General features: G+C 37.8%; 3 protein-coding genes across 3 annotated transcripts; all 3 read right to left on the reverse strand.

Annotated features, from left to right (window-relative positions):
* Positions 1–2,093: 2,093 nt before the first annotated feature.
* On the reverse strand, positions 2,094–2,983 carry LOC117914588 (early nodulin-75-like). Its single transcript, XM_034829974.1, has one exon. It carries the CDS (start codon positions 2,962–2,964, stop codon positions 2,371–2,373), a length of 594 nt encoding a protein of 197 aa, XP_034685865.1. The 5' UTR covers positions 2,965–2,983; the 3' UTR covers positions 2,094–2,370.
* A 1,289-nt stretch (positions 2,984–4,272) lies between these two features.
* LOC117914534 (repetitive proline-rich cell wall protein 1-like) lies at positions 4,273–8,092 on the reverse strand. The gene is made up of 2 exons (XM_034829884.1): positions 7,986–8,092; positions 4,273–4,558 (listed from the first exon to the last, which is right to left on the reverse strand). The coding sequence occupies exons 1-2, from the start codon at positions 8,090–8,092 to the stop codon at positions 4,273–4,275; spliced, it is 393 nt and encodes a 130-aa protein (XP_034685775.1).
* A 1,219-nt stretch (positions 8,093–9,311) lies between these two features.
* On the reverse strand, positions 9,312–10,193 carry LOC117914587 (early nodulin-75-like). The gene has a single exon (XM_034829973.1). It carries the CDS (start codon positions 10,174–10,176, stop codon positions 9,550–9,552), a length of 627 nt encoding a protein of 208 aa, XP_034685864.1. The 5' UTR covers positions 10,177–10,193; the 3' UTR covers positions 9,312–9,549.
* Between the last annotated feature and the right edge of the window lie 5,941 nt (positions 10,194–16,134).

Raw genomic sequence — 16,134 nt, forward strand, 5'->3', positions numbered from 1 at the left:
ACTGCCTCTTTCTTGCCTCTAATCTGGTTTCTTGGTCATCTTCCAAACAAAAAGTGGTCTCCCGCTCCAGCGCCGAATCAGAGTACCGAGGGGTAGCAAATGGGGCTGCTGAAATTGCTTGGACTGAATCTCTTCTTCGTGAACTTTCCATTACTCCCACTCGACCTCCCCTCATTCTCTGTGACAATATCAGTGCCACATACTTAGCTGCCAATCCTATTTTGCATGCCCCCACAAAACATGTGGAAATCGACTATCACTTTGTCCCGGAACGTGTTCTTCAACGCTCTCTCTCTCTCCAGTTTACACCTTCTGATGATCAACTTGCTGATTGCATGACCAAGCCTCTCTCCACCCAACGTTTCATCACTCTACGCTCCAAGCTTACTGCTCTCACTAGACCAATGAGCTTGAGGGGGGATGTTAAGCCTAAAGATGTAATTAGTTAGGATATTCTTTTCCCTCTAGTCTTGTAGCTCCACGTGTATAGTTGGTTAGGACCTCATTATATATAATGCCTGCCCTGTTATTGTAGAAGACAACAAAGATAAATAATATTAACATTTTTCCTCTCATCTCTCTCTCTGTTTCCCTCTGTTTTCATCTCCTCTCTCATCTGAAACAAATGATCCATGCTAACCTTGGCTTGGTTTGATTTGGCTCTATCTCAGAGAGCTCAAGGATCACGTCAACTCTGGTTTCTACTATTCAGGTCCATTCCCATATGAACTGGTTCAAATTTGAGAAAATGGTAACAGACCTTTAGTGATGTTGGTTTGGAGCCAGTTGCCAAACCCGCCCTGAGCTTTACCACTAATGTCAAGGGAGAAAGCCATTTGAACAAAAACAACAGCTTCAAGGGACTGAATCGTGGATGAAATCTGATCCACATTTCTTCTCATTTTGGAAACAAATGAGAACTTAACTAAGAAGATTCTACGGCCTCATAGTGCTTTTCCTGATCTAAGGTTGGTTCGTTTCCCAAATTGTGAGATGCACGTGCCAGACTTCAGAACTCTCACGCTCAGGAGTGTATCCACGTGGTGGACATAAGATGGTGGCTTAAGATCTGGTGTCGGTGGCTTTACTTTACTAGGAGAGTAGTGTGTCTTCATCTCATTCACTGCCGGAGGGTGGCGTAAGCAGTGACGCTAAGGTGGGGCACAGTCAATATCATTTGCATTTGACCATTATAGTTTTCTCCCGGCTTTAAAGTAACCTTATCGTGATAAAGGATTACTAGCACTAGTTCAGGTGACAGTCATGTTAAATTCGGACCATGTTTGTGTCACATTATCAGCAACCATGTGTTTATGGTTCATGCTTTCTGCAACTAAAATTGATATATAACCAGGTGAACTTCAATCTAAATTCTGGAAGTACTCATGTGATAGATGGTGCCCGTCTGCAGAGGCCATCAATTGAAAAATGGAGTGAGTGTATCTATAAGAGGGAAGGCTTGGCAAATGTTCAGTTTTCTGAGAATTCAACAAGGATCTAAAATAGATTGTTTTCTTTGCTGATTTCAATGGTTGAAATTTGAGAAGATTGTGTCCACATAACACAACTATTACTGGTCCTTCTGTTGCAATTTATCCTCTAAGGCTCTAGCATGTCTTCCAATTCCCACTTCCCTGTTACTCCAGGAAAGCTATTTCTGTCATTGTGAAGAAGAAAACAGAATGTAGATATCGATGCTTTTAAGTGACTGGAGCATTCATATCAGGTGGTCTGCAGCCATATATGCCACTTTGTGAAGATTGGAACAGTCAATCACTAGGTTATATATTAGTGTGGCCCAGCCACTTTAATCAAGGACAAGTCTTCATACTTAAAGTCAAATTCTGCCTTTAGTCTCATTATAAATTGCTGTTTAAATATTAAGCAAACATTTGTTTAATGCGATTAAGACAGTACTAACTCAATACTTGTTCTATTTTTGGATGCAAATGCTTGATGGTTTCATCATTGGATGGGATAAAGGTCCATTCATGATTATGAATGCTTGTAGTTATATTTTAATTCTCTTTTTTCTCAATGAGACTTGTTGGCACAATTTTGCTGTTCAGAATCCTACCTCTCCATGGAAAATAAGTTGTGATTGATAGTACTGGATATATTCAAGAAAGCTAAATATAGATAGCACAAAATATTATCGACATAAATAGCATTAACAGCGTACGTATGTCTCAGTGCTCATCAGCTATAAGCATGGGGCAAACACTTACTATGAGCAACTTACGTCAAAATTCCAGAATAGGACATAGAAGTGACAGATATAGAACACTGCATATGAGTCACAAGAAAGGAAATTACGGGTGCATAGCAGCTCTTATTTTACGTACTACTACTCATACTGATCAAAGTCACTCAGTTGGGATGGGTGGGAGTAGGAGGTTTGTGGGGTGGCTTGTGCGGAGGAGTTGGCAGCTTCTTTCCAGGACCTGGTTGCTTCTCTGCTGGAGTTGAAGGAGGCTTAATCTTCCGAGGTGGCTTGTATGAGTCTTCAGCATTCTCAGCTGGAGGGTGACCAGGGTTGTGACCATAATGTGGTGGCTTCTCTCCCTTAGGTGGTTTGCCAACTGGGGTTGGTGGCTTGTATGAGTCTTCAGCATTCTCAGCAGGAGGGTGACCAGGGTTGTGACCATAATGTGGTGGCTTCTCTCCCTTAGGTGGTTTGCCAACTGGGGTTGGTGGCTTGTGTTCTGGGAGTGGCTTCTCCCCCTTGGGAGGTTTTTCCAATGGGGTTGGTTTGTGTTCAGGAGGTGGCTTCTCCACTGGAGGCTTGTGTTCAGGAGGTGGCTTCTCCACCGGAGGCTTGTGTTCAGGAGGTGGCTTCTCCACCGGAGGCTTATGCTCTGGTGGTGGCTTCTCGAATGGGGGATGCTTTGGATAATCAGCAAGTGAGGGGGCGGTGAGAACCACCAGGCCAAGCAACACCACTAGCAAGTATGTAGGAGACATCTTTGGGTTTGGGCTCAGATGGTGCAAAACTAGGAGAATTGGCTAGCCTTTTATAGCGGATCGCACCCAATAATGAAATGACACGTGTCATTATGACCCATGTGTAATGGGGCGATTTGGGTCCTACAGTGTTGAAAACTTCAACATCCACTTTTGGCCTTTTGCTTTCTCTACAGCCGCCTTGCTTTTTCCCTCTATCAACTAAACACAATTATGTAGTTGTTTAATTCTTAAATGAGATATTATCCGTCAATCGTATTATATTTTATCAAGAGACAACGGAGTGCAATGTGGCTGTAATTTTATCGTTTACTTTTATCTCTTGGACCACTGTATTTTTGTTAAGAGGTGCAATAATACACGTCTTTATCTGCCATTCAATGTTTACAGTAAAGAGAGGGCACAAAACTCTTCACTGCTCTGCATGCTAAAAAGAGGCAAATGAGGTTAATTCGCACCATAATTATTTTGTTTTCTGGACACCATAAAAAGATGTTATACAGGCAGGGAAAAACCTTCAGAGTTAGCTACCAAAGATAATTATCAAGGAGATATCACCAAGAGAATTCCATAGAGTCTGAATCAAAGACAGATTGCTCGCTCGTGGGGGTTCTTACTTTCTTTTGGGTATAACTCACTGAGGTCACTGTCTTTTTTATTTGCATTTCACATTTAGAGTTCTGTTCTGGAAGGTTTGTTCTTGGGTAACCCATAGTCGTGAGTGGGTCCATTTGCATGTTACTTAGTTGAAAAGTTGGACCATTTGCTCCGACACCTACCTCCTGGATTCCATGCTCGGATAAAACAAGAATAAAAAAATATTTATAATTTACAAATGGGGGAAAGAAAAAAATGTCAACAACAAACTAGGAAAAAAGAGTAGTAAAATTCATGTCACATGCTAGTGAGAGAAGGGGTTGTTACACTCACTCGAAGTTCTTTTCAAAATATCGCATGGTATTTTATTTTATGTGTGAGCGCAGTTGTGAATGGAACGTGCAAAAGTCCAAATTGGCGTTTTTCCTTTTCCCATGTAGGATGGTGACCTTTAATAAATATTTAAAACAAAAAACGAAAAAAAGGAGGGAAAAGGGATCAGAAAAGATAAAACAATGTGTACAAAAGCTCAATTAGTTTGCAAATTACTGTTTGGATTTTGATAGTATTTTATTTGTCGTTCTATATTTGATGTAAAAGAGAATTTAAGATATTTCCGAAACAAAAGCATTAGTTTGCTCCATGTCAATTTCGGCATTTCTCATATGTTTCACACATACACAGAAGAGCATCGTTTTTTAAAGCATGCATTTATGAGTCTTCAGCATTCTCAGCATTCTCTCCCTTAGGTGGTTTGCCAACTGGGGTTGGTGGCTTCTCCCCCTTGGGAGGTTTTTCCAACGGGGTTGGTTTGTGTTCAGGAGGTGGCTTCTCCACTGGAGGCTTGTGTTCAGGAGGCGGCTTCTCCACCGGAGGCTTGTGTTCAGGAGGTGGCTTCTCCACCGGAGGCTTATGCTCTGGTGGTGGCTTCTCGAATGGGGCTCCTTTTGGCCTCTTGTGTTTCTGTTCCAACCAAGGCGGTATAGGGGAAAACATACTGAAATTACATTGAAAGAAAGAAAATGGTAGTTAATGTCTTGCAGTACATGATAAGGACTTCATGCATGTAGTGTGACCCATGTCTTGGACTGATGCCAACTCACGGTTACACTTATACCCTTGGTTCTCTCTTTACTACCTTGGCCAACCTAGATCAGGTTATGAGATAGGCTCCTCACCACACCATTACTTGCCCATTAATTAGAGACATTTTCAAGCAATGAGGTAACATGGTGACACCAAGAGGGTTTATTCCTCGCCCTCCTCGCCCCCAACAAGTCTAGACTTGGTCTCAAAAAAATGGAGAAAAATGAGGCGTCATTATGCAGAAATACAACAACCATGCCTTCCTCATTACTTAGATTCAGAATGTGAAGGTGAAATTGAGAAACAGAAACTCTTGAAACCAAAATGAAAATTGATACTTTTACCAAGAATTACAACAACATTAGAGGAAGACTACAATATTCTTCCTCTTTATTCCTACATTTCTACACTACTTCTACTCCACTCCATATTTCTACATACATCTTTAATCAGTCTTCCCTCCTTTATATAGAGCCATCTTCGCACAAATTCCGCAAGGTAGAAAAGAGGAATGAAACTTGGAGCAAGGTTCGATTACTGGTTGTAGCTTGTCAAGGCTGGAAGTGAACCTTTTTTCTTGGCTTTTCTGCGCATGGGTAGTAACTTGTGGGTTCCTGTTTGGAATAAAAATGGCTAGAACATGTGGCACTATCTTGTTGGATGATGTGTCAAGCATGTGGCAGCCATCTAGTGGCGATTATGTCAATTTTGGGATGGAGAGTTGGCATCCAATTGCAAAGAAATATGACGTCTACCAACATGCAATGTAAACCTATGTAGATCATATGAAGATAGAGAGGAAAAATATAGAAATGGATATATACCTAGAACTAGCTTTTTATTAAATGAAACGGAGAGCCAACAATGAAGGAAAATAAAATTTTTTGGCTTATATCAAAGAGTTCACATTGTGTTACCCTAGGTTTTCTTAAAACTTACTTTTATGATAACGAAAAAAAAAAACCGTTACTGTTTAATCCTTTGTTTTAAATGCATGTTTAGCAAGTTATAAAATGTAAAAATCTTTCTAAGTTCAAATATGAAGATATGACATCATTTCAAGCAAGATAGTCTCTAGGAATTAATGTAAAGCTAAATTAAGGTGCAATTAAGTTAGTTCAATGCATTAATTTAAGAAACTTGACCTATCAAAAGTACAAAATTAGATGAAATCCATTTCAATGGTTAAAATGATCAAAATCAAACTTTTTCTAAGTATTTTTTAAAAGCATCAATATTGAAAGGCACGCTACCATCTCTAGCTTGGATGGTTGCTTGATCTCACCTAGAGATGTGCATGAGTAAAAGGATTTGAAAATGGAAATTGACTAAATATGTAGTTGATCAATTAAATTTGCAATGTCATATGCAATCCTAATAGCTAGTCATCTAATCAATTAGGTAGTCAATCAACAAGCCAAAAATATGTTTATAATGACTATTTTGTACAAAAACCACCTGTATAGTTAAATATAATGCATTTCATTTATAAATCTTCTAATTCTTGAATAACGATCCTCTACCTTTTTTACTTTTGTTCTAAAACTTACACATCACCCTTAATTGTACCATGAGAACCTAGCTTTTTTTTTTTTTTTTTTTTTTTTGTAATTCATCAAAGTTAGCTTTTGTATTCATTGTTGTATTATTTTTAGTATAACTTAGAAAGCAAGTGTTTTCAAGTGAGTAAAATTAACTTATAAATATTATAAAGATTCATTGATATGTATCTTAAACTAAGTGTACAAATTAAAACATTTACTAGTAGATTTTCTCAAAATTTAGAATAAAGCTTGAGGCTATTGAAATAGGCGGGGTTGCACCAAACCACATCACATCGTTGTTTGCACCTTTTTTCACTCTCTTTTTCTTAGATGATGTTTGTTTTTTGGCTGAATAGAAAAAACCAAAATATTTAGCTTTTTTTATTCAGCTAAAAGTAATCTGTTAACATCATCTAATATAAATAAAGTGAACTTGTTATCAATATGTTCAATTTAGTTATGTTGGATGATGTCAATAGGTTACTTTTAACTTAATAGAAAAAGTCAAATATTTTGACTTTTTCCATTCAGCCAAAAAACAAACACCACTTTAGTTTCTCTATATTTGTTGTCTAGTAATATCCTATAGGCTTGATGGGTTAGGGAGCATCCCTTTGTGAAAAAATTTCATTCAATTCTTAGTTGTATCACACATATATAAAATGCCTCATTGTTTTAATGGTATTCAGTCGTGGCATCGCAGATATGAGCATCTAAATTGTTTGAAACTTTTGTAAAGCATGTTGATGAAATCCATGAGAGTTGTGTAGTTGGGAAGCAACATCGAGATGACTTTTTTTTTTTCCTTTTTTTATAATGCCACACCTAAGTCCGGTTTCTAAATGCTAAAGTGAGAGGGTAGGTATGGACCATTGAAATGTGATCACAACTTTTGGCCTTTTCCTTTCTCTGCAGCCATGTTGTCTCCTTTTTCTTTTGCATGATTTTCTTACGTAAACAGAATCATAGACTTGTTTAATCTTTAAGCTACTATATTATATCTCGGTGGACTTTTAAGAGTGCAACCGACATAGAGCACATGCAAGTGGGTATATGGGACATGAAATTTCTTCTTACAAAGATTGCATGATTTTTATATTAGAGTTGTTCACGCGCAATGTATTTAGCTTGTTTTGCAGTTAAATTAATTGGATAAGTAGACATTGGCGTTTCTAAATCTTCTGTGAAGTGCTTCATGTACGTGTGAAGTATTAGAAATTTCTTTCTTGGCAACTTGTTTTTTCCTTGCCGTCTACTGGTAGGTTTGACTAAAATTATATTCCCTGTCATGCTAATTAATTTTCACGTGCATGCTCAAAAGAAGAGTATGACCTTAGTGCACCAAAACCACTTTGATTAATTTGTGATAGGTTTTTTTGCATCATTTAGATAATGTTTAGTTTTCAGAAAAATTTATATAAAAATGGTTTATTTATCTTACATATATATATCTATATATTCATTTTTTTTTTCTTCTATTTTTTATTTTATTTTATTTTCCTTATGTTTTCCTCACATTTTCCGGAACTAAACATAGCCTTACGAAATCCACAATTGCCTTCAGCTGAGTAGATTCTGTTGTTTTAGCAATGTTAGGCTGCTAGCTTGTGGTGATACGAACCAAATGATCCATGTTAATCTTGGCTTGGTTTGATTGGGCTCTATCTTAGAGAGCTCAAGGATCACGTCAACTCTGGTTTCTACAATTCAGGTCCATTCCCAGATGAACTGGTTCAAATTTGAGAAAATGGTAACAGACCTTTAGTGATGTTGGTTTGGAGCCAGTTGCCAAACCTGCCCTGAGCTTTACCACTAATGTCAAGGGACAAAGCCATTTGAACAAAAACAATAGCTTCAAGAGACTGAATCGTGGATGAAATCTGATCCACATTTCTTCTCATTTTGGGAACAAATGAGAATTTAACTACGAAGATTCTACTGCCTCATAGAGCTTTTCCTGATCTAAGGTTGGTTCGTTTCCCAAATTGTGAGATGCACGTGCCAGACTTCAGAACTCTCACGCTCAGGAGTGTATCCACGTGGTGGACATAAGATGGTGGCTTAAGATCTGGTGTCGGTGGCTTTACTTTACTAGGAGAGTAGTGTGTCTTCATCTCATTCACTGCCGGAGGGTGGCGTAAGCAGTGACGCTAAGGTGGGGCACAGTCAATATCATTTGCATTTGACCATTATAGTTTTCTCCCGGCTTTAAAGTAACCTTATCGTGATAAAGAATTACTAGCACTAGTTCAGATGACAGTCATGTTAATTCGGACCATGTTTGTGTCACATTATCAGCAACCATGTGTTTATGGTTCATGCTATCTGCAACTAAACTTGATATATAACCAGGTGAACTTCAATCTAAATTCTGGAAGTACTCTTGTCTGCAGAGTCCATCAATTGAAAAATGGAGTGAGTGTATCTATAAGAGGGAAGGCTTGGCAAATGTTCAGTTTTCTGGGAATTCAACAAGGATCTAAAATAGATTGTTTTCTTTGCCGATTTCAATGGTTGAAATTTGAGAAGATTGTGTCCACATAACACAACTATTACTGGTCCTTCTGTTGCAATTTATCCTCTAAGGCTCTAGCATGTCTTCCAATTCCCACTTCCCTGTTACTCCAGGAAAGCTATTTCTGTCATTGTGAAGAAGAAAAGAGAATGTACATATCGGTGCTTTTAAATGACTGGAGCATTCATATCAGGTGCTCTGCAGCCATATATGCCACTTTGTGAAGGTTGGAACAGTCAATCACTAGGCTATATATTGGTGTGGCCCAGCCACTTCAATGGACAAGTCTTCACACTTAAAGTCAAATTCTGCCTTTAGTCTCATTATAAATTGCTGTTTAAATATTAAGCAAACTTTTGTTTAATGCGATTAAGACAGTACTAACTCAATACTTGTTCTATTTTTGGATGCAAATGCTTGATGGTTTCATCATTGGATGGGATAAAGGTGCATTCATGATTATGAATACTTGTAGTTATATTTTCATTCTCTTTTTTCTCAATGAGACTTGTTGGCACAATGTTGCTATTCAGAAACCTACCTCTCCATGGGAAAATCAGTTGTGATTGATAGTACTGGATATGTTCAAGAAAGCTAAATATAGATAGCACAAAATATTATCGATATAAATAGCATTAACAGCGTACGTATGTCTCAATGCTCATCAGCTATAAGCATGGGACAAACACTTACTATGAGCAACTTACGTCAAAATTCCAGAATAGGACATAGAAGTGACAGATCTATATATATAGAACACTGCATATGAGTCACAAGAAAGGAAATTACGGGTGCATAGCAGCTCTTATTTTACATACTACTACTCATACTGATCAAAGTCACTCAGTTGGGATGGGTGGGAGTAGGAGGTTTGTGGGGTGGCTTGTGCGGAGGAGTTGGCAGCTTCTTTCCAGGACCTGGTTGCTTCTCTGCTGGAGTTGAAGGAGGCTTAATCTTCCGAGGTGGCTTGTATGAGTCTTCAGCATTCTCAGCTGGAGGGTGGCCAGGGTTGTGACCATAATGTGGTGGCTTCTCTCCCTTAGGTGGTTTGCCAACTGGGGTTGGTGGCTTGTATGAGTCTTCAGCATTCTCTGCAGGAGGGTGACCAGGGTTGTGACCATAATGTGGTGGCTTCTCTCCCTTAGGTGGTTTGCCAACTGGGGTTGGTGGCTTGTGTTCTGGGAGTGGCTTCTCCCCCTTGGGAGGTTTTTCCAATGGGGTTGGTTTGTGTTCAGGAGGTGGCTTCTCCACTGGAGGCTTGTGTTCAGGAGGTGGCTTCTCCACCGGAGGCTTGTGTTCAGGAGGTGGCTTCTCCACCGGAGGCTTATGCTCTGGTGGTGGCTTCTCCACCGGAGGCTTATGCTCTGGTGGTGGCTTCTCGAATGGGGGATGCTTAGAGTAATCAGCAAGTGAGGGGGCGGTGAGAACCACCAGGCCAAGCAACACCACTAGCAAGTATGTAGGAGACATCTTTGGGTTTGGGCTCCGATGGTGCAAAACTAGGAGAATTGGCTACCCTTTTATAGCGGATCGTACCCAATAATGAAATGACACGTGTCATTATGACCCATGTGTAATGGGGTCGATTTGGGTCCTACAGTGTTGAAAACTTCGACATCCACTTTTGGCCTTTTGCTTTCTCTACAGCCGCCTTGCTTTTTCCCTCTTTCCTTTTGTTTTCCTCCTGCCCTATTCTATCAACTAAACACAATTATGTAGTTGTTAATTCTTAAATGAGATATTATCCGTCAATCGTATTATATTTTATCAAGAGACAACGGAGTGCAATGCAGCTGTAATTTTATCGTTTACTTTTATCTCTTGGACCACTGCATTTTTGTTAAGAGACGTGCAGTGCAATACACGTCTTTTATCTGCCATTCAATATTTACTGTAAAGAGAGGGCACAAAACTCTTCACTGCTCTGCATGTGTCCCAAAAATGCGATTGGACAAATTATGATTTGCATGCTAAAAGGAGGCAAATGAGGTTAATTCGCACCATAATTATTTGGTTTTCTGGACACCATAAAAAGATGTTATACAGGCAGGGAAAAACCTTCAGAGTTAGCTACCAAAGATAATTATCAAGGAGATATCACCAAGAGAATTCCATAGAGTCTGAATCAAAGACAGATTGCTCGCTCGTGGGGGGGTTCTTACTTTCTTTTGGGTATAACTCACTGAGGTCACTGTCTTTTTTATTTGCATTTCACATTTAGAGTTCTGCTCTGGAAGGTTTATTCTGGAAACATATAAAAGGAGCATCATTTTGTTCTTGGGTAACCCATAGTCGTGAGTGGGTCCATTTGCATGCCACTTAGTTGAAAAGTTGGACAATTTGCTCCGACGCCTACCTCCTGGATTCCATGCTCGGATAAAACAAGAATAAAAAAAAAATTTATAATTTACAAATGGGGGAAAGAAAAAATGTCGGAAAAAATAGTAAATTTCATGTCACATGCTAGTGAGAGAAGGGGTTGTTACACTCGCTCGAAGTTCTTTTCAAAATACCGAATGGTATTTTACTTTATATGTCAGCGCAGTTGTGAATGGAACGTGCAAAAGTCCAAATTGGCGTTTTTCCCTTTCCCATGTAGGATGGTGACCTTTAATAAATATTTAAAACAAAAGACGAAAAAAGAGGAGGGAAAAGGGATCAGAAAAGATAAAATAATGTGTACAAAAGCTCAATCAGTTTGCAAAATACTGTTTGGATTTTAATAGTATTTTATTTGTCGTTCTATATTTGATGTAAAAGAGAATTTAAGATATTTCCGAAACAAAAGCATTAGTTTGCTCTGTGATGTCCCACATCGGATAGGGGAGAAAGTTTCTGGCGCTATATATGTAGAGGCTCCTCTTAACCAAGTAGACGCGTTTTAAAACCGTGAGGGGCCCCTTAAGTCCAAAGCGGACAATATCTATATGGTTGGGTGTAAGTCGTTACAAATGGTATCAAAGCCGATCCCCGACCCCGGTGTGGGGGTTTGTTTGGCCCCGTAAGGGGTGTTTGTCTGTTTGACCCCGCAATCCCATGAGACACAATGAGAACGTTGTGTTGGCATAGGGGGTATTTGTGATGCCCCACATCAGATATGGGAGAAAGTTCATGACGCTATATATGTAGAGGCTTCTCTTAACCAAGTAGACGTGTTTTAAAACTGTGAAGGCCCCCTCGAGCCCAAAGCAGACAATATCTACATGGTTGGGTGTAAGTCGTTACATGCTCCATGTCAATTTCGGCATTTCTCATATGTTTCACACATACACAGAAGAGCATCGTTTTTTAAAGCATCCATTTATGTTAGATTAATTTGGATTTTGTGGGAACTGGGGCAAGGATCACATGGAAAAGAGGTTGACTTTTTTCGGTACTTCAATGGTTGAAATATGTGAAGGCTTGATTGATACTGAAGCTTGAAATTGCGACTCTGTCATTTGTCAAAAAATATGACAGCTTCCATGCTCTTGTTTGGTTGCATTGTCCGGTCGAAAGGTGCAAAAAGTGTTCTCTTTCTTCTAATAGTCTTTTCGTTTCGATCGAGGGATTTGCCTTTCCGGTCGAGGTCCAATAGAGGGTAACGGTCACCTACTAAACATTAAATGCTCCAACAGCTAGTGAACTGATCGACCCCAGCTCAATCGGTTGAGGTTACTTTTTGGTTTTCTTGTCTCCCAAGGTTAGAAACCTATAAATAGAGAGCTCCACTTCATTTATGAGTAAGAAAACACCTACATTTATTTGTTTACCTACTTGTTCTTGCCTTAAAAGCTCTCATTTCTTTTCTTGGTGTATTAAATCTCCATTTGCATATCCTTTAGTGCACCTTTGTGATTCATTCTAGCCTTGAGTTGTATTTAAGCCTTTGTTGAGCTAGATTGAGAGTTTCATACTTGTTTATTGAGTGTTAAAGCCTTCAAGTGAATTAAAACTTGAAGAGATTGTGTAAGAGCTCATTGGAGTCGGAATCCAAGTGTAAAGGTGATTAAAAGCTTGGTTGAAGCTTCAAGTTAGTGGAACTCTCACTTAGTTAGGAGCTTGAGAAGAGTGGACATAGACAAGAAAGTGTCGAACCACTATAAAATCTGAGTTTGATTTCTCTAACCTTATCTCTTTATATTTGCTTCTCTTGTGCTTAAATTTTTTGTGTTTAAAAACTCAATTCATCCCCCTCTTAGGTGTTTTCTCTTTTAAGATCAGCTTTTATTTTCTCAATTGGTATCAGAACTAGGCTTCTTGTTTAAGACTTAATCGTCTAAGAGGAAATGGTTAATCCATCAAGTTCATCTCACATTGAAAGTTTTGCAACCAATAAACTTCTTTTTTTTGCGGGAACCGATTATCCCTATTGGAAAACTAAAATGACTTGGTTTTTATAATCAATCGATTTAGATGTATGGGATGCCATTGAAGATGACCTAACTTTTCCTTCAAAACTAGTTGATGGAGTCATGGTTCCAAAACTCAAGCAAGAATGGGATGAGCGTGATAGAAGAAATTTTCAATTAAATGCTAAAGTCGTTTATACTTTGCAATGCTTTATGGACAGAAATGAATATAATAGAATATGTCAATGCAAATCGGTTAAAGAAATTTGGAGATTGCTTGAAATAACTCATGAAGGAACAAATCAAGTTAAGAGTCAAAAATCAATTTACTTGTTCATAGCTATGAATTGTTTTTTATGAAAGATAATAAAACTATTGTTGAGATGATCACTAGGTTCACCGACATTGTCAATGGTCTTAAAGCCTTGGGAAATACCTACAAGGAATCCAAAAAGGTGATGAAGATCTTGAGGTCACTTCCATCAAAGTGGCATACCAAGGTCACCGCAATTCAAGAAGCAAAAGACTTGACCAAGCTACCTTTAGAGAAGTTCATAGGGTCATTGATGACATATGAGATCAATTTGGCAAAGAAGTAACAAGAAGGTGAAGACAAAAAGAATAAGAGCATCTCTCAAAGCTACAACTAAGGAATAAGAAGTTGAAGAAGAAAAACAAAGTGAACAATATGAAGATTTAGCCCTCATCACAAGAAAGTTCAACAAATTCATGAGGGATGAAAGGTTTAGAAGAAGAAGGTTCACTTATAGAAGAGACTTTTCTAAAAAGGAATCTTCATCTAATGGTGACAAGGAGAGATGGGAAGAGAAAAGAGACTTGGTGTGTTTCAAGTGCAAGAAACCGGGACACATTAAATATGATTGTCCTCTCTACAAAAGTGAAGTCAAGAGGAGAAAGAATAAGGCAATGATGGCCACTTAGAGTGAAAGTGAAGATGAATCCTCCGAAGAAGAAAATGAGAAAGAAATGGTAAACATGTGCTTCATGGTAATAGATGAACTTGATGAGGTAAACTCTAACCTTAGTGATTAAGATATACATGATGCATTTGAATAATTGTATGAGGATTTTTAAAAACTTAGTTTGAAAAATATTTCTCTTAAAAAGAAAGTTCAACAACTTGAAAAAGAACTTAGAGAAGTAAAAAGAAAAATTTTCAAATGTTAAAGTTTCTAAAACTCATCTTGAAAAAGAAAATGAGATTCTAAGAAAGAAAAATGAATAGTTGACCTCCTCTTTTTCAATCTTTTCTTCTGGAAAAAAAATCTTTTGAAATGATTCTAACTAGCTAAAAATGTGTTTTTGACAAACAAGGGTTAGGATTTAAATCTTCAAAAAATCAAAAGTATTTTAAAAACTATTTTGTAAAGGAATCCACAAGTGCAAGTCCTTCCACTACTTGCAACTTTTGTGGAAGAGAAGGGCACATTAGTAGTACGCCCTTTAAGAAATGGTTCTCAAAAGAATTCAAATGCAAAAACTAAAAAAGATTTGGATTGAGAAATCCAAGGTCACTAACCCTCAAGGACCCAAAAAGATATAGGTACCTAAATCAACTTGAGTTTTATGTTGTAAGGTTCAAAGAATGATAAGTGGTTCTTGGATAGTGGATACTCAAGACACATGACTGGAGATGAATCCAAGTTTGCTTTTCTTAAAAAGAAAAATGGAGGATATGTTACTTTTGGAGACAATGCAAAAGAAAGGATCATTGGTCAAGGCAACATTGGTAATGACACATCCTCTCTCATTGAAAGTGTTTTATTAGTAGATTGTTTTAAACATAACCTTTTAAGCATTAGTCAACTTTGTGACAAAGGTTTTTAAGTGATTTTTGAAGCATCTCATTGCATCATCAGGGATATTCAAAATGATAAAACCATCTTCATGGGCCATAGATGTGATAATGTTTACACTATAAATATTTCAAAATATGATGGTCATGATAGATGCTTTTCAAGCATGCATGATCAAAGTTCGTTGTGGCATAGGAGATTGGGACATGCTAACATAGACCTCATTTCCCAACTCAACAAAGATGAACTTGTTAGAGGCCTTCCCAAAATAAATTTTTAAAAAGATAAAGTTTGTGAAGCTTGTCAAGTGGGAAAGCAAATCAAAAACTCTTTTAAAAACAAAAACTTCATTTCCACATCTAGGCCACTTGAGTTGTTGCATATGGATTTATTTGGTCCTTCTAGGATACCAAGTCTTAGAGGAAATTCTTATGCATATGTTATTGTAGACGACTTCTCTAGATACACATGAGTCTTGTTTTTTAGTTAAAAGAATGAAGTCTTTTATAAGTTTTCAAAGTTTTGCAATAAGATTCAAAATGAAAAAGGTTTTTCAATTACTTGTATAAGAAGTGACCATGGGAGAGAATTCGAAAATATTAATTTTGAAGCTAGAGTATTGCAATGAGCATGGAATTGACCACAATTTTTTGGCTCCTAGAACTCCTCAACAAAATGGGGTAGTTGAAAGGAAAAATAGAACTCTTCAAAAAATGACAAGAACCATACTAAATGAAAACAACTTACCAAAATATTTTTAGGCCAAAACGGTTAACACTTCTTGTTATGTTTTAAATAGAGTATTATTGAGGCTCATACTTAAGAAAACTCCCTATGAGCTTTGGAAAAACAAAAAACCCAACATTAGTTATTTCAAAGTCTTTGGATGCAAATATTTTATATTAAACACCAAAGACAATCTTGGAAAATTTGATGCAAAATTGAAAGTTGGAATTTTCTTTGGTTACTCAACTTCAAGTAAAGCTTTTAGAGTTTTTAACAAAAAAACCATGGTTGTAGAAGAGTCCATCCATGTTATTTTTTATGAATCGCCAAGAAAGAGAGAAGATTGATGATGATTTAGGTTTGGAGACCTCCATAGGAAGATTGCAAATCGAAGATAGAAGACAACAAGAAGAAAATGGAGAGGATCCCAAGAAAGAAGGATCACCATTGGCACTACCCCCTCATCAACAAATGCAAGGTGAATCAAACCAAGACCTTCCTAAAGAATGGAAGTTTGTCATCAATCACCCACAAGATCAAATTATAGGCAATCT

This window comes from Vitis riparia, chromosome 5 (assembly GCF_004353265.1).
Source record: "Vitis riparia cultivar Riparia Gloire de Montpellier isolate 1030 chromosome 5, EGFV_Vit.rip_1.0, whole genome shotgun sequence".
NCBI classification, from domain to species: domain Eukaryota; kingdom Viridiplantae; phylum Streptophyta; class Magnoliopsida; order Vitales; family Vitaceae; genus Vitis; species Vitis riparia.